Here is a 20,590-nt window from a genome sequence, read left to right as displayed (position 1 = left end):
AGAAATTGAAAATTTATACATAATCGCATCACTGTTTAAGGACCAAGGGTATACAGTAGTTTAGGATATGTCTATTGTGTATCTCTTATACAAAGGCAAGCTGCCGCAATCGCTGCGCAATGCCTTACATTTTTCACCAAACACCATTCCATAAGTAAATACATTTAGAAGGGCTATCCAAGTAGTGGTTAGTCTTCAGTCTCTTGAAAAGTTTCAAACATGACGGAGCTTACGTTGTCAGCAGGGTGGATCTCCTTCTTCTCAAAGGTGCTGCCAATGATTGGGATTTTCTAAGCCTCCCGTTAACATACATTCTCTTGCGTTTCTATGGCGAGTAACTTACTGAGAGAACGTCGGCGCGGAAACGGGGCAGGCTGGAGGCGTAGAGGACCAGAGCCATGCCGAGGCCGGCACCGATAGAGGCAGTTCGGAAGCCGCTGTTGACGAGTTAGCAAGCCCAAGACCCCGTATATCCATGCCAAAAGTCGATTCTGCTGAAGAAAATTTGAAGAGAGGGCTCTCCAGGTCTAGGAGAATCATATAATATCGACAAGATATCCCATGACAATTCCCAGTTTCGATCACCCCACTATGCAGACCAAAAGCTTGCCGCCGTTCCTCCTCAAATCTTTCTCCAGCAGTGAAATAATAACAAAAAAAAAAAGTCCGTCGACTTACTATCGGGTGGCGGTCTGGACGTTGATGCCCTTGAAGTTGGGCTGGAAAGCGTATCTTTGCAAAAATGTTAGCCAAACCACTATCCAAGCTGCAGAGCACAAGCTACCCCCCCGGGAAAGCTTTTCGCAAATCTCTCCAAGACAAGGTAGTGTTCCGCAACATAAATCGCAAAATCCTCCATTCTCAGGATCGTATGGTTCGAACGTACTTGGGGCCGAAAGAGCTCTTGAATTCCGCAGCGCGGAAGGGAGTCTATTCGCAGCAAAAAGTTAGATTCGTCACTTCGTTTTTTTAAAGGGCGTTCTGCCGGCGGTGGGAGGGGTAGTCGTTGCAGCAGAATCGGCTGGGACGCACTTGAGAGACCATATTGACTGTTGGTAGCGAGTAAAGCCGCAGGGATCGTTCAATTGCTCGTCAATTCGTCGTAGAGAATGCGCCGTCACTCAAAATGCGCGAGTTTGGAGATGCCGGCGGTTCTCGGGCGAGATTTTGGCCTGAGGCCTGACTAAGCGAATCTTGAATTTGGCCGCCCAATCATACGATGCCATTTTCTAGCCCCACACAAGCTGTGATCCCCCAACGTGAATGTACCTTTCTGGCAAACCAGCCAGCCTCGTCTCTCCAGTCTCCCGTTTCGCGCTTACGCATTTGCAACCTCGCGCTGTCCATCCAAGTGCCAGGCTATAAACAAGATGGACACATACATTGACAATCGCTTTGAGCGCTTGGAAAAGGCTCTCGCTAATCTCATTGACTCGGTCACCAAGTACCACCCCTCCACCGTCCAGGCAGAGGAGCTCAAGACGGCCGACGATGAGCTCTGCAAAGGCCTAGAAGAAGGTGCGTACAATGTCTGCCTTTGAGAGCATTCGGCATCTAACCACGATTATATGTAGTGCAAACACATCAAAACAACCACCTCAAGATCCAGCAGCTTCGCCAGCTATCCACGTCCTTGGACAGCCAAATCCGCGAAACACTCACCAGCCTCGCGACAACCCGCAAAGACATTGTCACCACTCAAGTCACCGTCTATCCTTCTGAGCCAAACTACCCAATCGTATACGAAGAGCTGCTCAGCTATGCTCGACGCATCAGCAAAACGTCGATGCCACCCTCCGCCATATTGAATGCTCTGGCTTCGACGCAAGAGAGCCAGACACCCCTACCCGACTCCCAGACCCAAGCGGGCATGACGCCCTCTGCTCAGACCCCGAATCCCACACAAAGCCCTGCTCCTGTGAATGGCGTACTGCCGTCTGGCCTGCCCGACCTGTCATCTACACAACAAACCCAGACTTCTCAGCTGACCAGTCTGCCGGAGAATATGAGCCAGTTCCTCAATCCTTTATCGGGACAACTCTTCTTCCCATGGCCCCTGGAAGACAAAATTCGCTCTGGAGCCCTGGCGTCCAACCAAATCCTGTTGGAGCAAGGCATCGATCCCAAAGGCTACGACCCCGTCGCGGAGGAGGAGCGCAAAGCCAAAGAAGAAGAGGAGCGCAAGGAGAAAGAAGAGAAGGAGAAGCAAGAGCGCGCCGAGCGCGAGCGACAGAGGAGGGAAGAGCTGGAACGCCTTCGAAAAGAAGATTTACTACGGAGAGAAAAAGAACAGGCGGCATTCCGAAGGGCAAGTACCGCTGCTGGCATCTCTGGGGATGCAGCCGTCAACGCGCCTCCCAGTGCAAGGCCCGAGAAGAAGCAGTTTCAGTTTACTAATCTGGATGACTTGGATGACGACGACGATGAGGATTAGTTGCCTCGTATCGACCGCCTCAAGGAATGCATGATGGGAACCGGGCAGAATAGAGTTGGGACCACAGAATTATTAAAATAATCAATACAACACATAATACCAAAGCACGCTATTTAATTTCAAGTAAAAATTCTTCAATTAAAAAACATGTCTATCCCGCAATGTTCTTTTTCCCGTCCAGCCCATCTCACTTTCTCCATAGTTGCACCGAAAAGAGAAAAACGAAGACAATGTCGCCCTGAATGTGCAAAATAGAAGACCGCTGATTTTTCTTCCTCCCTCTTCCTTTAAATCAACGAGAAATCGTTGCGCACACCATGTTCATACATGTACTTTACAAGTTACTGGGGATCTTTTCAAAAGCCCCCCATTTTAGCCCTGTGGCAGAGTGTATTGACACCACTGCCACCGCGCATAGCTCTATATCTGTTTAGTCAATCTTGATTGAAGAGTAAATCTTTCTTACAAACCACCAAGAAGAGAAGTAGCCAATGGTGCCTAATAGCTTGTTAGACATCGTTACAGTTGAGAGGGGGGGCCATTACTTTGCAACATACCGGCAAGAATAAAGAACAGGAAGGAAATCAAGGCACTGTAGCCAATGTACAGAACTATTCCTGCAAAACCACCAAGCTTCACCTTGGTGATCAGATACAGGAGGCAGTTAAGGAAGACATAGCTTCCACTCATTCCAGCAGCCAGGAAAGATCTCCACTGCCAATTGTAGTTTTCGGCACACAAGAGGAAATAGGTCATGAGAATAGTAACAGCGCCGCATACGGCAATCATGAGGCCGTAGCAGAGGAAGAGGAAGCCGAACATGTAGTAGATACGGCTGAACCAGATTGAGCTCATGATAAAGTATAGCTCGACGAAGATGGCACCAAAGGGCAGCAGACCAACAATGAGCATGCTGGGGATGGGCTTCAGGTAAGTCGTGACTGGAGGAATCTGACGAGGAATCTGGTTGGTGCGGACGGGAGCCTCGATCTGAGCCGCCTTGAACCCGAGCCAGGAGCCTGTGAAAGAGAGAGGGATCGAGATGACGAACCAGATGCCGACGATGACGAGCATTGTGGTGAAAGGAACGGCGCCAGAGGACTGCTTGGCCCAAAGGAAAAGGTTCAGGAGGAAGAAGGCGGTAAATACGATGCCGGGAACAAGCAAAGGGGTGAGAGCAATATTAACCTTCCACTGTTCGCCTCCCATTGCCTTGTAAGTTCTGGCAGAAACGTATCCTCCAACAATTCCAAGAACAGTGTAGAGAATAATCGAGATGCTACCCAAGGAGCCGCGATTAGACGGCGAAAGGAAGCCAAGCAGAGCAAAAACAATGGTGAATCCAGTCATGACGAACAGCTGGGCTCCGTTGCCCAGGAGGATAGAAAGCAACAGTGGGCGGGAGGGAGATCGGAATACGTCGCCATGGACCAGCTTCCATCCGGAATCCTCCTGCACACCATCTTCAAGTACCGACGTGCCGCTCAGGTCGTCCAGATTGATCTGATCCAGGCGATTGTATCGCGCAATATCCTTCTTCAAAGTTCGAACCAAAATAGACATGACGGTAAGCACAAGGATGACGACAATGATGGCAGTATCGACGAGCCAGAACCAGTGGATCTTGGGGTCGAAGACGTGCAGGTACTTGTCCCATCGGGTGGCCCAGGCAGTAGGTGACTTGACCCAGTACACGCTGTAGCTGAACTTGACATCCTCTGGTCCACCGCCGTGAGCGAAGACGAGCGGCTGGTGGTTGTCGCCGCAATCGGCATCCCCCTCGTACTTCTTGGAGCTGGGCTGAACAACAACGCCGACAACTCGAAGCTGATTCGGGTTTTTGTTGACCTCGTGGTATTCGACCCAGATCTCGTAGTGGTTGTTGAAAATGATGTTGCCTGCTTCGTCGTCCTGTCCCAGCAGGAATCCAGGGCTGTAGAAGGTCGTCCCCGTAAGCTGGTCCTGAATCTGCTGGCCAGCAGGAAGACCGTCGACAAGCCAGTTCAGGCTGTATCCCTGCTCAATCCTCGTCGTGACAAACTCGACCGACTTCTCCTGATACTTCACCGAGCACAGCGACTTGCAGGTCTCGTTGTGTCCCATCTTAAGGTCGAACGGCGAAGTCATTATCCTGTCGCCAAACAGGATGCTCCCCAAGCTCTCCGACACATATTTCGGGCCGCCCTCTGGCTTGCAGAACTGGAAAGCGGGATGGTAGTAGTCGTACGATACGACCGAGTGTAATCGCGCATCCTGCGGTGCGGCCACGGGCCTGATGCTGTTGACGTATAGAGGAACCTCGTCGCCGGGCTCGTACGAGGTTGGAGCGACGCCGGGCAGGTAGAAGGCAGACGCCAGCTGCGGCGCCGCAAAGAGGGTCGCTAGAAGCGCCGCCGGCGCACTCTGTGGTAGATGCATCGTTGAGGCTTGTGTCTATATCATGCCACGCGCGGGTCGTCGAAGATGCTGAGGTGTTCGTAGGGGCGATCGGTCCTAGTATACGCCGAAGCTCAGGCCAGGTCGGAAAGGGTGATGATGAGCGACGCAGCCAGGCGTCTCTCGCAGTGTCGGTCGCCCTGATCGCAGCGCAATGGAGGCAGCTTCGGTAGAGGAGGTGGGAATTGGCGACTCAGCAGCGGCGCAGGCGGGAAATTGCAGACGTCGAGTCCAACTTCGAGGGCGCAGCTTCAGGAGCCTGGATGGACTCGCGTCCCACGCCAGCTGTCCAAGATCCCTCAAGGAACCAGCTTAGTCAGACGCTTCGCCGAAGAGTGACGATTCCGCACTGAGCCCACTTGCCACCTTGGGCAGTACCCAGGCTAGTCCTGGCAGCAATACGGAGTATCTAGCAGCAATATGGCACTTACAGCGGCTCTGCATATACGAGAAGTGTGGTTCGTATCCTACGGGTGCGAGCTACGATCGTATAAGTGCGCGCTACGGAGGGGACGAGATATTGCTTCCTCGGATTTGACTGCAAAGACGCAAGATAGTAGTAGTATCTTGTAGCGATTAGTGAAGTGAAACGATGCAGAGGCTTGAAACAGGGTCTTATATCAGCTGGTGAACGTTGGCTCTGCTTTGCACCTATGATGACACTTGCTGGCGGGCATTAACGGTGCATGCCGCCACTGCTTCATAGCGGCATTGCTCATTTGACCTCGACCAGATACTACTGTAATGACTCTCTATTTACATTGACACCACCTCGATTGAATGAACCAACCGTATCAAATGCCTGCTCTGTAGACAGTAGTAACAGCTTTCAGGTTTCCTACCTGCGCAGGGCAGATGCCACAGCATATCCTCAGCAGATACCCAGCCCCACGTGACTGCGTGTTTCGATCGCGAATCTCCAGCCGCGCAGGCAGAGCGTCTTAATCACGTTCACCCCGCCATCGCATTCACGCATGTGCGGGAGAGTGAGAGCAGCAGCATCATGACCCATTTCTGCGGCAATCATGAACGCCGCGGCCATCCAGACCAGCGACGATGAGTTTGGCTACGATTTCGAAACCGACGACGAAGAGCTCTTGATCCAGCTTGCTACGAATGCCTCGCTGCCGCCGAAACAGACAGATGCTGTGGCGCTTATCACAGCTGCAAGCACAGCTAAACAGACAATAGCAGGCCTCAAGGCGTCGCAACATGTGAAATCATTTCACGAACGTGTAGACCCTCGCGAAGCACCAGCGCTTGGTCCTGGTAACAAGGGGAAAGCGCCAGAGGTACCTGTCTGGGACACAGATCAGAAGCGGGCTGCCTCATCAGCCCATGATCCTGTCGCATATCCCGACTGTGAGCATAAACTGGCTAGTCCCTCCAGAATGACTGATGAAGTGCTAACCTTTTATGCAGTAACCACCGCTTTACAAGCGATTCAATCCGTACAGTCGCCACCACCTACGGAACTCAGCAACCATGATGAGGCCGAATCCGAAGACGATCGTTCACCTCTGCAAAAATTTCGATCGTTTCCGAGGAAACCACTGACAGTAACTGACCTGGTTGCCGGAGCTTGGTGCGAGCTTCAGTACTGGTATACACTCACACAGCTGCCTGGTGGAAGAAGAACTCGGACACCAGCAATGAAGCAAGGATCCAAGGTACATAAGAAGCTCGAAGACGAGGTCCACACAACGGTCAAGATTGAGATTGTACAGAAAGAAGACGGATTTGGATTGCGGTTATGGAACTTGGTCCAGGGGCTAAGGACATTACGAGACACAGGTTTGACCAGAGAGCTGGAAGTTTGGGGCCTGGTAGACGGTAATCTCGTCAACGGCGTCATCGACGATCTAAGCTATGACAACCCGAATCCGAAGTTTGAGGAAGAACTCTCCAGCCAAGGACTTCAGCCTAGCGAGGGCCAGTCTATGATTTCCGACTATTTTCCACCACCTCAATCTAATAGCACAACCAAGAGCAGCCATCGCAAGATCTTTCTAACGGATGTCAAGACGCGGGGCACTTTGTCGCCCATATCACCAGCTATAGTACGTCCGGCAAAGATTCAGCTGCTATTATATCATCGCTTTTTGTCAAACATGGCTGCTGGCAAATTGGACTTCTTCAAAGTACTTAGGCGATATGGGCTGAATGCAGACGTGCGCTTCTCCGACACATTCATGTCTCAAATCGGGGAACTTCACGACGAAATCTTTTTCGATACGCCAACAAGCTCCGCAGAGGAATACATGGAGGTACTAAGAAATTCATCAATTCAAGACGATAGTAACACTACTGCTCTTGGATCAGACTCCTCTCCTGGCGCGCCCGACCTCCTCAAATACGGAACCCTCCGCGAGCTTCTAACCCTCGTAAAGGATGAACTCCGCCTCACTTTCCCCCGCGGTGCGGATTCCCTAGGTCACATCCTCTGCGTAAAGTACGTCTATCGCGAAGACGGCCGTGAGCTCAACGCCCACGATTTCCCTGTTTCCCCACAGACGCTAGACGCATATCTCGATGGAGACATGAGCTGGTGGCGCGGCGACAGAGAGCCCAGGGGCGTGAATATCGAGGAGGCGTTTAAATGTTCGACGTGTGAATTTGCAGCGGGCTGTTCATGGAGGCAAGATATGGATCAGGAGCGGGTGAAGAGGACGCAGGATAGGGTGAACAAGGCGAAGAAGGCTGTTGAGACGCGGTTTTGAAATTTTGCAACGGAGTTGATTCGCTGGGTATTTTGTGTTTTTATTACGACTCATGGTGAAATAGCGGAGCGTGTCATGGAGTGGCTTATTTCTTCTTCTATATCCTTTTTAGTTTACATGATCTCACGTTGTTCTCATAGCACACATATAACATGGATATGTCATTCGATACACACTACCTCCACTACTTATTCTTAAAAAGGACAGAAAAATTCTATTACTTCAACGGCATCTTCATGAATATCAAGACGTCTCAGGCATATAAAACATTCAGCCATTCCTCCACCAGCAAATGACACAACTTTGTCGCTCAATTCTCCACGCCACGCTTTTAGGGAAACGAAAACAGGAAACGTATTATACCCAAGAAAAAATCTTTTTAAGAGAGAACAAGAAAGATAAAGGAGTGCTGAAAAAAAAGTATTAACATTCCCTCGCAAAAATAAAAAAAAAAAAAAAAAAAGGAAAGTTGCAGAAGGAAGAAAGAAAAAAAGATACCCTTCTACTTTCAACTAAACATATAAAAAAGTTTAAGCATGTCGCTTCTTGCTCCTATTCCCGCTACTGGACGCTGTAGAAATAGACGAAAAAGACTTCTCCCGAAAAGAACCCTACTTCTTCAGGCCTAGGAAGTTCCTCCTCTTCTTCTCCTTGTGCAGCTTCCCATCGTCATGTGAGCTACTTGAAGTTGTGGGCCTGTGTCCAGGCGGGTTGCTGATGCTCATGTTCGCCATCGCCTGCGTTGGAACGGTACCGCTGGGGACTGGTCTGCTGGGAAGACCACCTGGACGAGACATTGGTTGGCTCGGAAGACCGCCAGGTCGAGGTCCTCCGGCAGCCATTGGCTGCCTTGGCGGCGGCTGAGCCTGAGGTGGTGGCGCCGGGCGCTCGAAAAGATGTGCGGGTGCGTGCTTCTTGCGTTCGGCAGGAAGATCCAGCTGCCTTTTATCGCGACTCAGGTCTGCAACTTGGCGAAGGAAGAGTTGGGGTGTAAGCATGTGAGAAGTCGCCAGGATAACGTCTCGGCTTCGTTCGTTGCCAATTTCATAGCATACTCTACTCTCGCTGTATGTTGCACCACCGGCCATGAAGACAATCAGCCTCTGGCGATTTTCAGGGGGCCGCCGTCCAGCTGCTGCCCAGTTCGGCCGTCCAGCTGCACGGAGTGATCCCGCTTGAGCTGCAAGAAGATCTTCGTTGGGATCAAGTGGTGGTTTGACATAGGGGAATGTAGTCTGGTCCAGAGATCCTTTGGTCAATCCATCCAAGACTTGTTTAAGAACAGGTTCATAGCGCGATAGAGTATACTCGTCTTCGTTTTGCGCATTCTTCGAGTCGACGGGAAATAGGGGGATGATTGGCTGCTGTGGGTCTTTGAGCTGTTGTTTCATGGTTCTTCCACCAAGGTGCTCGAAGTTGATGACGGTTTCCACATCTTGAGGTGGTAGAGCTGAGTGTGCCAGCAACTTTTTGACGTCGTCCAAAATCATGCCGCCCCGGTATAATGCGTACATGGCAACGAGTCGTAGCCGGTCTCCAGACGCTACCGCATCATCATCCAACAGCCGCACAACGGAATCCAGGATATTCTTCGGCTTCTTGTAGTCCTCGTCCAAGCCCGTGGCCAAGGTCTGCTCAACAGACGCAGTGTCAGAAAGTTTGTGGTGTTGGAATATGTTCATGCACTCTTGTGCCATGGTAAGATGCAGGGAATAAGCCTGTTTCATCTCTTGAAACTGAGGCAAACCTGCCATCATATCTCGAATGGCACTCAGACTCGTCGTGTCTGCGTTTTCTTTTGTAAAGTGAGGGTTTTGTTGCAAAAACTTTTGGAAATCGCCCATAAGCTTGTCGATGGTATCCTTCATGTGGCGATGGCGGTTTTCAACCCAGATTTTGTCCTTCTCGGCCAACTCCATGTCCTTCTCTTCGGCTTCTGGGGTCCCTTCGTTGATTGTCGTGTGGAAAGTCACCTTATCGCCATCTTTGATAGGGAGCAGATCGTGGGCCATAGCTTGGTAGGTGAACTCGTGTACTAGTGGTGCCATGAGATCCATTGATCGGTCCGTAATGAGCAGCGTTGACTGCGGTCTGGTAGATGGAGGCGGAAAGTTGGAGTCCCATTGGGCATAGCCGTCTAATTCTTCTTGTACGAATCTCGCCAGGTGTGTGCATAGCACGGAAGCCTCGTGGAAAGCATTTTTTGGTCGGTAGTATCTTACCTTTGGATACTCCCCCAGGGTAATGCAAATTCCTGCAATCTGACGCACATTTTCAGCATCTCCATTCTATATAGTTAAGCTCATTCTACCCGGCTTACCCTTTGCGCAAGAAGCTGCATGTGCTTGGGCACTAGAGCATTGCATGACGGGTGGTATAGCATTGGGAAGCTCCACGGATCGCGGAACGTCACAAGGTGAGTTTCTCGCGGGTAAAAGTCGATAAAGAGCGTTCGAGAGCTCACGCGCAGCTGGCGGATGCCGGGGAAATCATCGAGGCGTCTTCGTAGCCCCGGCTCTAGCAGATTCGTCCAGACCAGGTATCCTCTTCGGTAGCGCCGGCGCTCGAAGTCAGCCAGGAGGCAGTCGACAATGTGTGGTTCGGGACTGAGAAGGTAGATGGCATCCATCTCAGGATTGGGCTCTCGACGGTCCTCGATGCGCTCGATAGCTGCAAAGTAGCCTCGTTAGCAGAAGAGCTTCGCGGTGAAGAGATGATATTTCTAGCAGACAAAGACTGACTCGCAATATTGCAGTTGAGGATGTCATCCGCTTTGACAGCATTGTCTACAATCTTCTTGGAGTTCTCATCCACTATCAAACATTTCCACTGTGGTTTGCAGCGATCTGCGTCAGTATGTCGGTCGATCGTAGGGGATAAACAGGGGCGGGCGGTCTCGTACGTCGTTCTGGGTGATATTCTTGATTTCCTGTAGGATAGCTATTATCGGAGTCAGTAATGTGGTTCATTATAGCTTGAAGCTCAAAAATGGAGTCCATACCATTGTGCTGCTCCTCAATGACGGACAACCCCATCTTGGCCGGTGGTGGACGGAGCTGTCCCGTCAGGCGGTGATGGCGGAAGAGGTCGGCGGCGATGGCCCGAGAAGGTACAGGCTACGAGTAGAGGATCGTATTGCAGTTATGAAATCGAGTTCAACTGTTAGTAGTTCCTAACAGCACATGAGCCGGCGTCCAAACAGCTGCTGCAAGCTCAAGCGGTCTCTAGGCTAAGGAGGCCGAGTTTGTTTTGTGAAGCATCACCAACAAGCTTCCGGTTTTGGCGGGGTTGGTAAATGCAGAGGCTGAAACTCCGGGCGACCCCCAGGCTGCTTCAGGCGCGTCCATTAGCGCCTGGCCCCTAACTTTAGCGCTAGCGGGGCCGATGAGGTCACTACTAGTCTCTAAAGAATGCGTAGCTCTAGCTGCTTAGCGGTGGCTTGACCAAAACTACCGCATTTGTACTCCACGGTGTAGGTGGCATGGACTGGAGTTTGCCAGGGTCCAGTGCATATCAGAATTAAGCGTTACGATAACTTCGGTGTCGATTTAGTTTTGACGCAGTGTACATGCAGCGCTTACAGCAGTGTGGAATCATGCCGGGCAAAATAATTCACGTTAGAGGCAAGTTATCACACATCCATAATAGAGTCAGATTCATTCAGCCACACCTTCGTATGAACCTCCAGCTGAAGAGCTATATCCATTGCTTTGACGATACGTCCATTCTCTCTCTATACGTGCCATCCGTACATCGTCAACTCTACTTCCTCTCACAAGCCATCTTCACCTCCATTTCCCCTGAGATACTTCTCCACATCCACGCGGCTATACATCTCAGCCTGTAGCCGCTCTCCTTTCCTTTTCTCCTTCTCCGCCAGAGCGCGCATCTCCTTAGCAGTCAGCGGCCGTGGTTTCTCTTCCACCTTTTGATTTGCCGGCTGCTTTGCTCCAACGCCCAGCGTATCCTTTTTCGGGAGTATCTTGATGGGGAACCGGGCTCCCTCGCCCTCACGGCCCAGACCCAGGCGGGAATCGGGATCCCAGCCCTGGGATTCTAGGGCCCGCAAACCCATGCGCGATCGATCTATCGCAGATGGCGGATGGGAATGCTCCAGGCTCACTTGATGCGCAAGCGAGGCCTCATGCTTCTGCAGCGTCGTAGTGATGGGAAGAGAGCAGACCGGGCATACCGGAGGCTCAGGCTGCTCTTCTGCCGGCGATATGGCATCTTCCTTTTCATCCCTAGTAGCTTCGGGTTTTGATGCCGAATCTGTAGAGCTGCTGCCCAAAACTATGCTGGCGTAGATATCCCCGATAGACGCCGTCTGTCCGCCAACGGTTTTGACCGTATTGCTGGCATCTGGATCTGTTGCTTTGACAAACTCAATCTTCTTGCGCTTCAGCCCAGCGCCAAAGGGGCGTTTGTGGTGCAGCGGAATGTCTTCATCGTCCGAGTCATCCCTCTCACGCGGCATGGCCGTGTGCCGCGGGAAATTTAAATGACGAGAAGTCGTCGCCAGATAGTCGTCGCCAGATGGTCGCGCTAATGTTGGTATTTGTTACAACATGCCGAGGTTTGCGTGAGCCAATAATGGGGAACGACCAGTGATGCAGAAGAAGAGAGGCTTGCAACTCTTTAGGACGTTGAAGGTTAAAGTGCCTGGCCTTGTGATTACGTAAGAGTTGCATGATTTCAAAACCAACACAGGCACATTTACAACCGTAGCCATTTTACTGGTTTATTTTTCTTCATTATGATTACCTCTATTAGATGCATCTAATCATCATTTGGCTCGGCTTCCAATGCATAAGCTCTATATATAAAAACATGTTCAATATTGTCATCTGTTTTAAGGAGACAGATAAGCCCCAAGTCTGTTGAAACGTTAGCAAGATCTGGATATGAAAGGGATATCCCAGAGTTTTCGACTCACCCAATAATTACATAACATGCACACATTAAACCACCCTTCAGGCCGCTGGACCGCAGCGGACCGCTGACTCCTTCACCCAAAATCAAGAAATTCACCAACAAGACCGAGCCAAACAGCGTGGCGATCTCAAACAGGTTGAACGTCAACATCAACGGACGATCCATGATCCAGCCCGCAATAATCGTCAGGGGAGTCACACATAATGCAATCTGGATGGACGAGCCCACAGAAACGGCCAGCGCAAGGCCCATGTTGTCTCTTGCGGCGACAATAACGACGGTGGCATATTCGGCGACGTTTCCAATAATTGGCATAATGATCAGACCAATGAGAGACTCGGAAAGATGGCCCTGGCGAATCACATCGTCGATGGCGCTGGCGAGGAACTCGGCGGATACGGACATGAGCGATGATGTGATGATGAGCATCACGTAGGAGATGATGCGATCGGTCCTGGCTCCGAATGAGACTGGCTTCGGCTTGGCCACGATGCGGTCGAGGTTGACGTGGCTGTCTCGGAGAATCTGCCTCGTCGTGAGGTATGGCGCCATAAGTTCAGTCCGGTCTCCTCCTTCTGATGTCTCGCTCAGCGCTCCCCTGCTTGAACCCAACGATAATGAGCGGCCTCGCGTCCTGACCCGTCTAGAGTTTTGGAAACCTTCGCCTGCTTCTTCCTTCGGCTCTCCGTTTTCGAGATAGTCTTCGTTTTCCAGTTCAGTCTCGTGGTCTAGGCCGTCCAGACTGTCCCGCTCGCCATCTTTCAGAGGTGCGTGTTCTGATGTTGGACTAACGTCGACGAATCTGACGGTTCGGTGGTTGGCTTGCGAGGCGTGCAGTGTTTCTGAAGAAAGGGGCATAGGGCGAAGAGGAACATGATCTGCGTCGTGTAATAAGGTAACGTCTTCGGCGTCTTCATCATGGGATACGGCTTCGATATCGTGAGGAGGCGTGCGAGATTTGATTTCGTGGAAAAAATACAGGATATAAATGAGCAGAATCATGACAGCAGATATCCTGCTCATCTTCAGGCTCATGCTCTCGGCACCTTCAGTTCCTCTGAATGTGTGGTCAAAGGCAGTCTATCAAACGGTCAAAGGTGTACTTCGGCAGTAAACAACATGGAGCGAAACAGCCACTCACAGGCATCAAGAAAGTAAATACCGATACAAACAGCAGTGAGCCGAGTAGCTGCGTGCCGGCGGCATCGTGAAGGAACTCTTGGTCAGGGAGCTTGGTCGTTAGAAGCGCCGAGCCAAGAATCAAAAGCAGATTCACAAGAATGGATCCAAGAATAGACGCTTGGACGACTCGGATCTGGTCATTCTTGAGGGCGACACTATTTGGATTAGTATGGCAAACAATGGAGGGGAGCATTCTGTTGCTCGCATGAGGCTGATTCGACTTACATGCTATAGATATAAGTTAGCTTGGAGGGGCAACGAGGGGATGTACAAAGGACTTCAAGTGTCAAGAAGAAGAAGAAGAAGAAAAGAGGAATACCAAAAAGAAACAGCTTGCGGAACTTACAATAATATCAGCTCAACAAGGTTGCCGAGACTGATGTTGAGGATGGCACCAATGGTATCGCCAGCATCGCTAGCAATCTTCTCCGTAACATCGGTAAGTAAAGACGACAAGGGTACAATAGCGAGGGCGTTGAAGACGAAGATTATCGTAGAGTTGAGGCCGATAAAATAAGCAACATATCCGACAGGAACAAAGATAAGCAAAAGGTTAAGCCACGACGTGCACAGGACCGATCGCACAATATCCACAATGAGAGCCATCTAGCTACCGGGACTAGGCGCCGCTCCAGCCAGGCCGTGATCTGTCGATGATGGGCACGGCCGGCTATTCCAGCAGAAAAGAGAAAAGATATAGATTATTCGGTACTACCAGACCTGGTCTACGCCGGGTAGGGCAGATACTAATACTAGGGACGAGTAAAGTAAGGCAGCTGGTCCAGAAGCACGCGAACAGCTCGTGTCTAAGAGCGTCAAGAAAAAGAGGCGTTACAAAGCGTGTTGCGCGTTTTAAAAGTATAGAAGAGAAGAAGAAGAAGAAAAGAGCGAAAAGGCCAGACAGACTGCGTCAGGCGCACGCGACCGCTTGTGACAAGCAGAAGCGGCGAAAGTCACGATGAAGAGGGATAAGAAGACTGGGGGTAGCCCATTCTTCTGAGAGAGGAAAAGAAGAGCAGCCAAAAGGCTATTAGGGGCACGAAAAAAGAACAAAAAACAAGGGGCTAAATGAAGCCCAGCACAAAGGCCCACTCACTCCTTTGAACCGGGATCCGGGACCTGGCGCCACTTATCGGGGGACAAACCCAGGGTGCCATTTTGGCAGCATCGTGAGTTTTTTTATTTTTATTTTTTGCCCCAGTGAGGGGAATTGTCTCATGCTGAGGGGCTGCTGACAAGAGGTATTATTTCGTGGCTGCAGTGAGGAACTATGACGACTGAGCTGATGCTGCCAAAGAGGAGAGTGAAGCCATGTTGTCAGCTTTCAAAGAGAAAGCTGAAAAAAAGGAGGGCTTTTACATCATCTCATTTCACTTATTTCCTACATTCGATAGACTGCAGCGTTCAGCGGTTATTGAGGCTCCAGTCCCGGCATTGGAGCAGCTAAACTAACTAAAAATGGCGATAGTTTCAGAGCAGCGCATTGCTAACAGCCAATCTACTCCGTACAGATGCTACCTAACAGATGCTGCTCCCAACCTAAACCCCGTATTCCGTTGCAGGCAGGGCATAGTTTATGTGATATCGAACCGCCAGGCGCTATATATACATGCAATGGCAGCGGCCTCTTACACGATGCTGCTAGTGCTTTACTTCTCTTGGTGCGCTGTTGTTTGCGGACACAGAGACACAAGGACCGAAACGCTGAGCTAATAGATAGCTCTGCTTACTAGGACCGTGTGTTATACTCTATCCTTTGCAGAGTAACAAAGCCTATATTACATGGCGCCAATGCGGCCTCCCGCGATTTACAAATGCCAATACGGAAAAATCAATAGACGAGAAATAAGCCAAATGGAAGAACAAATGCCGCTCCCCATGAGAACGCCATTACGTGGGCGATGGAGCCGGGCTAATTTTAGCGCCTTTAAAGACCCGACTGTAATATTTGATGCGAAATGGCCACCGTTGGAACGTGATTCTAAATGTTCTTGGCGCCGCAGTTTAGCGGTGACGATATGCGCATAACAGCTCACGGGGGGCCGGTGTGCTTGGAAGGCCCGGGATGACACGATGGAGATGGCAATGAGATGAAACTCTTGGCTTGGAAACTCCAAAACATGGCCTGGCCAAATGTGGCGAAGGAGAGACAGCAGAAGAGACAAAAGAGGCAGGTAAATTGTCACAACCGCTTCAACAGGCTTTCAACGTTTTCGCCCTCTTTTTCGTTTCACAGCAGTGAAATCCGTGCGCGCGGCTTTTCAGGGGGGGATTGGCGGTTTCCCCGTCTTTTTTTTTCTGGAGATCGCCCTGGACCCTGCAATTGGGGCTGCAAGCGAGATCTCCAGCCACGTAAGTCTACCTGTAAGGGTCTTTTGCTGCGATGTTACGTGTATCCGTGATGATGCGGTGACAAATGTCCCGAGCTTTATTCCCGCGGATATATGATGGCAATGCCAGCAGCACGATACATGTACCTGGCATTAGGGAAGACGGCAAGGCTACAGGCATATTGAATACATATCCAAGACTCTCATCGATACAAGAGTGCAATCAGATGACTGTGCCCAGTCAAGATTTCACTACTTAATACTACTTTGAATTCAGGTTACTGCACAGAGTTCTCTGTATTAGTTGTGTGAATTGGTCGTTGATTAGTATCGTTGGGCTAGGGTGCCTTGTTTAGGGGAGTCGATCATCGCAACATGGCTGACGGTCTACCCGGTAGCTGTCGCTTGACCCTACGCAAACTACCAAATCATTAATACCCCAAGACGCAAATTATAGTAAAATATCCTTTTGGGTCCCATTGAGTAACGCTATGATGCTCTTTTTTATTGTCATGTGAAAGACAGCAAAAAAGATATAGTATTTGTGACTGTTTAACTTTCAACAGCTGTGCAGTTAGAAACATTTTACTACGCCTTGGCCTCTTCTTTATATGTGGACTTACTTGAGCTACAGGTAGCAATTCCTAAATAGGTAATTACGGAATTGATTTACCAATAATGAGACTTTTTTTAGAGACTTAGATCTATAGGAGCCGTACAGGTTATTTAATACGCTTCCCACAAGGTAGATAGTAGAGATTGTTCTTTATGAAAGCTAAGTCTTTCTCAACACTTGTAGTGCATTAATATGTGATCATCATCTCAATGACCATCTACAATGCAGCATATCTATTAATTATCTTCAATAACTGATAATGAATATGGATCCCAGTCCTCCTATCAGACGTCTCCATGTTGGTCACTTTCCGCCCCTTAGGTTGCCGACTGATAGCCTTTGGTAGTAACGAGATTCGGATGGTTTGGGCTTGCCCAACAAGATATCGAAGATGTCGCGAGAAAGACATGAAAAGAGTTTGTGACTTCTGGAAGCTATCATTTTAATGGCGTGGAGGAAGAAGCCAAGACTGTTTGGGATCACTTGCAGCAGCTTGGTGGATGAAGATGGCGAATCCTCACAAAAGCCGTTGGAGGATTCCTACTGACTTTCGATTCGTCCCCCGGTGATCCAAGCTCAGAATTGAATAGCTCAGAAGCAAGCCAAAGTCAAATATAATGAAAACCGAGTTTGGCAATGCTTATGCTCTCGGTAACAGGCTCATCTCTGCCGACCTTCCTATGGAAAGCCTAGAGCTGCTCATCAAGACCCTCCCCATAGCTACCTCTAGCCTAAGGGAGTTGGCTCAACGGACAGGGACCCATAGAGGTGGATTCCGCCGATCTTGGAATTAAGCGTTATATAGATCTCGCATTCAGGATAGCAGACTCGCCCTTACCTGACTTCCCATTTGACTTTTTTTTCCAGCTTGGTTTTGTTATTGGACGATGCGAGGATGAGGTTGATGCGCCTTGTGGGGAAATACTACCACGATTCCTTCATGGCGGCGCAATTCTTTGTGTGGCGGAGGAGATTGCGCGAGCGGTGGCGCTGATTGATGAATGTTCAATTTGCGCTGCTTGAACATGGAGTTGGCGTCTCAGACAGCTGCGAAACTGCTTTCATATATACAATTGATGCATGGAAATATCTTGAAATGTCATTTGTAGGTCCGAATAAGCTTGTAACTGGGCTTAGGGCAGCAAATCTTGAGCTCTATCCACTTTTTGAGAGCGATTTCGCCAGCAAACTATGCGTGGGAGAGGATCGCGGATTCAGAAATAAGCGCAAAATACAAATAAGATGCCATAATAGTATAAATTGTAATAATATGCTTGTGTGATAATATGCTTGTGTGATGAAAATGCTGATATTTTAATCCCTCACATTTGACTGAATCTGACCAAGATGAACACACCACATTCCTGTTATAGTCTCATGAGGATTCCTGATGGTTTACAAAAATGGAAACAAAACGCCGTTTCGCTTCTTCAGCCGCATATGCAGCATTGCCACTTATATACTGCACAACAAATCAAACTGCATCTGCCGAACCGGGTTATGCTGCCACATTGGGACGTTTCGGTAGCGGATCCCCGGGCTGTGGAGACAGGCCCGACCGAGACACGGAGCAAGCGGTCGGTATTATTGCAATTAGAAGAGCTGGAGAATGACCTTTTTATTTGTTTGCTAACTAGGAAGCAGCGCTTTGAAGTGGGTATGATTGAATATGATTAGGAAAAGCTGCGTTCCAATGTGGCTATTGTTCCCGATCTGCATGATTTTCGGCAGTCCCTGGATCTCACCTTACCTTATGCCTTTGCATAACGATTCGCGCGCGCCGCCGGCGCCACTTAAGCCACATCGCGCATTTTAGGTGACGTTATTTTTAAGGTTTTTGCTGCCAAGTCGGGCATTTCATGGGTCGGCGACTCGTCTAGAGCATGGATACCCGCCTTGCTAGAGGCTGAATGAGCGGAAAGGCTACCCGTTGGGGTTCATTGATTCGCACTATGAGCTTCACAATAGGTGGCAATGACGTGAGCAGTGCAAAAGAATGGTATAAAGAGACTTGGATTTTCGTGAGTCTATTTAAAGGATAATGATTGCTAGATAAAGTCTTTCTGCTTCCTTTTTCTTAACTGAACAATGCGAACCCTCTTTACTGCTGCCAACCAATACGTCAAGATGGCCACAGCTAATCTTCCTACTACGATCAGGGCTGTTTATCAGCAAGACCCTAAACTCACAACTTTAAAACTTGTACAAACTCCCATTCCCCAACCTGCTGGTCCTCAAGACCATCTCGTCAAGATCAAAGGCACATCACCATGCCTTGGTGAATTGGGTTGGGAGGTCAGTTTCCCCGACCTCTTCCCCCCAAACCGGGAACGTGTGCCCGGAACTGAAGCTGCTGGTATCATTGCTACTTCGCCACCTTCCAGCCCTTTCAAGCCTGGCGATGAAGTGTACTTTCGACTCCATGCGAGATTTCCAGGATGCTTGCGAGAGTACACAATTGTCCATACAGAGGAGCTGGCACTGAAGCCCAAGACACTGGACTGGGCTGAGGCAACTGCAACGCCATTGAGTACCTTGACCGCATGGCAAGGACTATTTAGCAAGGGAATCTTGAATAAGAATGGAATTAGCGGAGACGCCGACGCCAGAGCCCATAACAGCAAGCTGAGAGTCCTTATCACAGGCGCAGGCGGCAGCGTTGGAGCTTGGGCAGTTCATTTTGCTGCGGCCGCTGGCGCAGGCGCTGTAGTTGCACAGTGCGGTAGTGCAAATGTCGAAGCAGCTAAGAAGGCCGGAGCCACAGAGATTATTGACTATAAGAAGCAATCTATTGCCGAGTGGGCCCAGGAAGATGCCTCTCGTGAGGTGGATCTGGTCCTCGACTGCGTTGGAGGGTCGAGTCTGGCTGCAGGCTGGTCCGCTGTGAAAGAGAATGGTGTCTTGCTAAGTGTTGTTGCTAGTCCAGATGATCTGAAGCCCGAGTCAGTTACAAAGAAGTTAGCAAAGAGCACTTGGTATCTCATGGACTGCAAGGGCGATGACCTGAAAGAGATTGCCGACTTTATTGATGCGCGTGGGCTGAAGCCGCAGATTGACAGCGTGGTTGAGTTTGAGGACTTCCAAGCAGCGTATGACAAAGTTGAGCAAAAGAAGGCAAAGGGCAAGGTAGTTATCAAGGTCGATATCTAATTGGAATGGTATTATGATGAACGAGAATTGTACTATGTAGATAGGCAGCAGTCTCTTGATGTTATTAGAACGATGTAATGGAAGTGTATAATCTCATACTAACTTGACAATGATGAATGCTATAAAGTAGATTGTGAAGATTGAAAAGGTGACTGAGGATTGAAGAAAGCCTATCCGCTTATTTGAGGGCTTATATACCCAAGGTGCCTATTCGATGCTTCTGAATGGTCAGATACCCGTCGGATGTCAGGATGGCTCTACATGGCATTTCTCGACATGCGAAACCCAGTTGTTCCCTATATCGATCGTGGGAATTTTTTGCTGTCTAGATGACGCCCAAAAGGATCAATAACGTTGACACCCAACTTCTTGCCTAGGGAATTGATCGAGCTGCTTCACAGCATTTTTAAGCCCTCTCATGGCGTTTATTAGTAGGACCTAGGTCCTAGAGGCAACCACCTGCACCTTCACAGCATTTTTAATCCCTGCTGAAGGCCCTTACGGTGCGCCTTTCATTATACACATGCATATATGTACATGTAGCTTTGGCCGTCGATGCTGCATGTAATCTAACCCTAAGCACTCACCCCATCTAAACTGCTTTCATTACTGCTGTCACGGATCTATAGTATTCCCAACTAATCTGCATTGTAATAATGGACAGTATATGCCAAGTCATAGGTGACTCTATTCTTATGCAAAATGTCATATCGTAACTGGTACCCCGCAAAAAGTGGACGATCGACGCCTCTGCCGCCGGAATGGGCCGAAAGTGGCTGCACAGAAA

General features: G+C 49.7%; 8 protein-coding genes across 8 annotated transcripts; 3 read left to right on the top strand and 5 right to left on the bottom strand.

The window, feature by feature from the left end:
• Positions 1–58: 58 nt before the first annotated feature.
• Positions 59–1,182, bottom strand: TrAFT101_007960 (uncharacterized protein). The gene is made up of 6 exons (XM_024904094.2): positions 1,033–1,182; positions 887–930; positions 679–732; positions 344–437; positions 234–290; positions 59–173 (listed from the first exon to the last, which is right to left on the bottom strand). Exons 1-6 carry the CDS (start codon positions 1,042–1,044, stop codon positions 165–167), a joined length of 270 nt encoding a protein of 89 aa, XP_024758929.1. The 5' UTR covers positions 1,045–1,182; the 3' UTR covers positions 59–164.
• Positions 1,183–1,304: 122 nt separating this feature from the next.
• On the top strand, positions 1,305–2,594 carry TrAFT101_007959 (uncharacterized protein). The gene is made up of 2 exons (XM_024906826.2): positions 1,305–1,518; positions 1,575–2,594. The coding sequence occupies exons 1-2, from the start codon at positions 1,371–1,373 to the stop codon at positions 2,432–2,434; spliced, it is 1,008 nt and encodes a 335-aa protein (XP_024758930.1). The 5' UTR covers positions 1,305–1,370; the 3' UTR covers positions 2,435–2,594.
• A 270-nt stretch (positions 2,595–2,864) lies between these two features.
• On the bottom strand, positions 2,865–4,852 carry TrAFT101_007958 (uncharacterized protein; the record flags this gene model as incomplete). Its single annotated transcript, XM_024909976.2, has 2 exons — positions 2,865–2,932; positions 2,992–4,852. 2 exons carry the CDS (start codon positions 4,850–4,852, stop codon positions 2,865–2,867), a joined length of 1,929 nt encoding a protein of 642 aa, XP_024758931.1.
• An 848-nt stretch (positions 4,853–5,700) lies between these two features.
• TrAFT101_007957 (uncharacterized protein) lies at positions 5,701–8,172 on the top strand. Its single transcript, XM_024904095.2, has 2 exons — positions 5,701–6,232; positions 6,293–8,172. The coding sequence occupies exons 1-2, from the start codon at positions 5,896–5,898 to the stop codon at positions 7,588–7,590; spliced, it is 1,635 nt and encodes a 544-aa protein (XP_024758932.2). The 5' UTR covers positions 5,701–5,895; the 3' UTR covers positions 7,591–8,172.
• On the bottom strand, positions 7,733–10,886 carry TrAFT101_007956 (uncharacterized protein). Its single transcript, XM_024909977.2, has 5 exons — positions 10,592–10,886; positions 10,493–10,530; positions 10,332–10,419; positions 9,911–10,260; positions 7,733–9,851 (listed from the first exon to the last, which is right to left on the bottom strand). Exons 1-5 carry the CDS (start codon positions 10,623–10,625, stop codon positions 8,202–8,204), a joined length of 2,160 nt encoding a protein of 719 aa, XP_024758933.1. The 5' UTR covers positions 10,626–10,886; the 3' UTR covers positions 7,733–8,201.
• Positions 10,887–11,239: 353 nt separating this feature from the next.
• Positions 11,240–12,207, bottom strand: TrAFT101_007955 (uncharacterized protein). Its single transcript, XM_024908394.2, has one exon. It carries the CDS (start codon positions 12,065–12,067, stop codon positions 11,363–11,365), a length of 705 nt encoding a protein of 234 aa, XP_024758934.1. The 5' UTR covers positions 12,068–12,207; the 3' UTR covers positions 11,240–11,362.
• A 104-nt stretch (positions 12,208–12,311) lies between these two features.
• On the bottom strand, positions 12,312–14,726 carry TrAFT101_007954 (uncharacterized protein). Its single transcript, XM_066128193.1, has 4 exons — positions 14,054–14,726; positions 13,667–13,862; positions 12,527–13,605; positions 12,312–12,467 (listed from the first exon to the last, which is right to left on the bottom strand). Exons 1-4 carry the CDS (start codon positions 14,311–14,313, stop codon positions 12,443–12,445), a joined length of 1,560 nt encoding a protein of 519 aa, XP_065984310.1. The 5' UTR covers positions 14,314–14,726; the 3' UTR covers positions 12,312–12,442.
• A 4,015-nt stretch (positions 14,727–18,741) lies between these two features.
• On the top strand, positions 18,742–19,886 carry TrAFT101_007953 (uncharacterized protein; the record flags this gene model as incomplete). Its single annotated transcript, XM_024900489.2, has 1 exon — positions 18,742–19,886. One exon carries the CDS (start codon positions 18,742–18,744, stop codon positions 19,801–19,803), a length of 1,062 nt encoding a protein of 353 aa, XP_024758936.2. The 3' UTR covers positions 19,804–19,886.
• Between the last annotated feature and the right edge of the window lie 704 nt (positions 19,887–20,590).

The sequence above is a fragment of the Trichoderma asperellum genome, chromosome 4 (assembly GCF_020647865.1).
Source record: "Trichoderma asperellum chromosome 4, complete sequence".
Classification (NCBI taxonomy): domain Eukaryota; kingdom Fungi; phylum Ascomycota; class Sordariomycetes; order Hypocreales; family Hypocreaceae; genus Trichoderma; species Trichoderma asperellum.
This window is presented reverse-complemented; position numbering and strand designations above follow the sequence as displayed.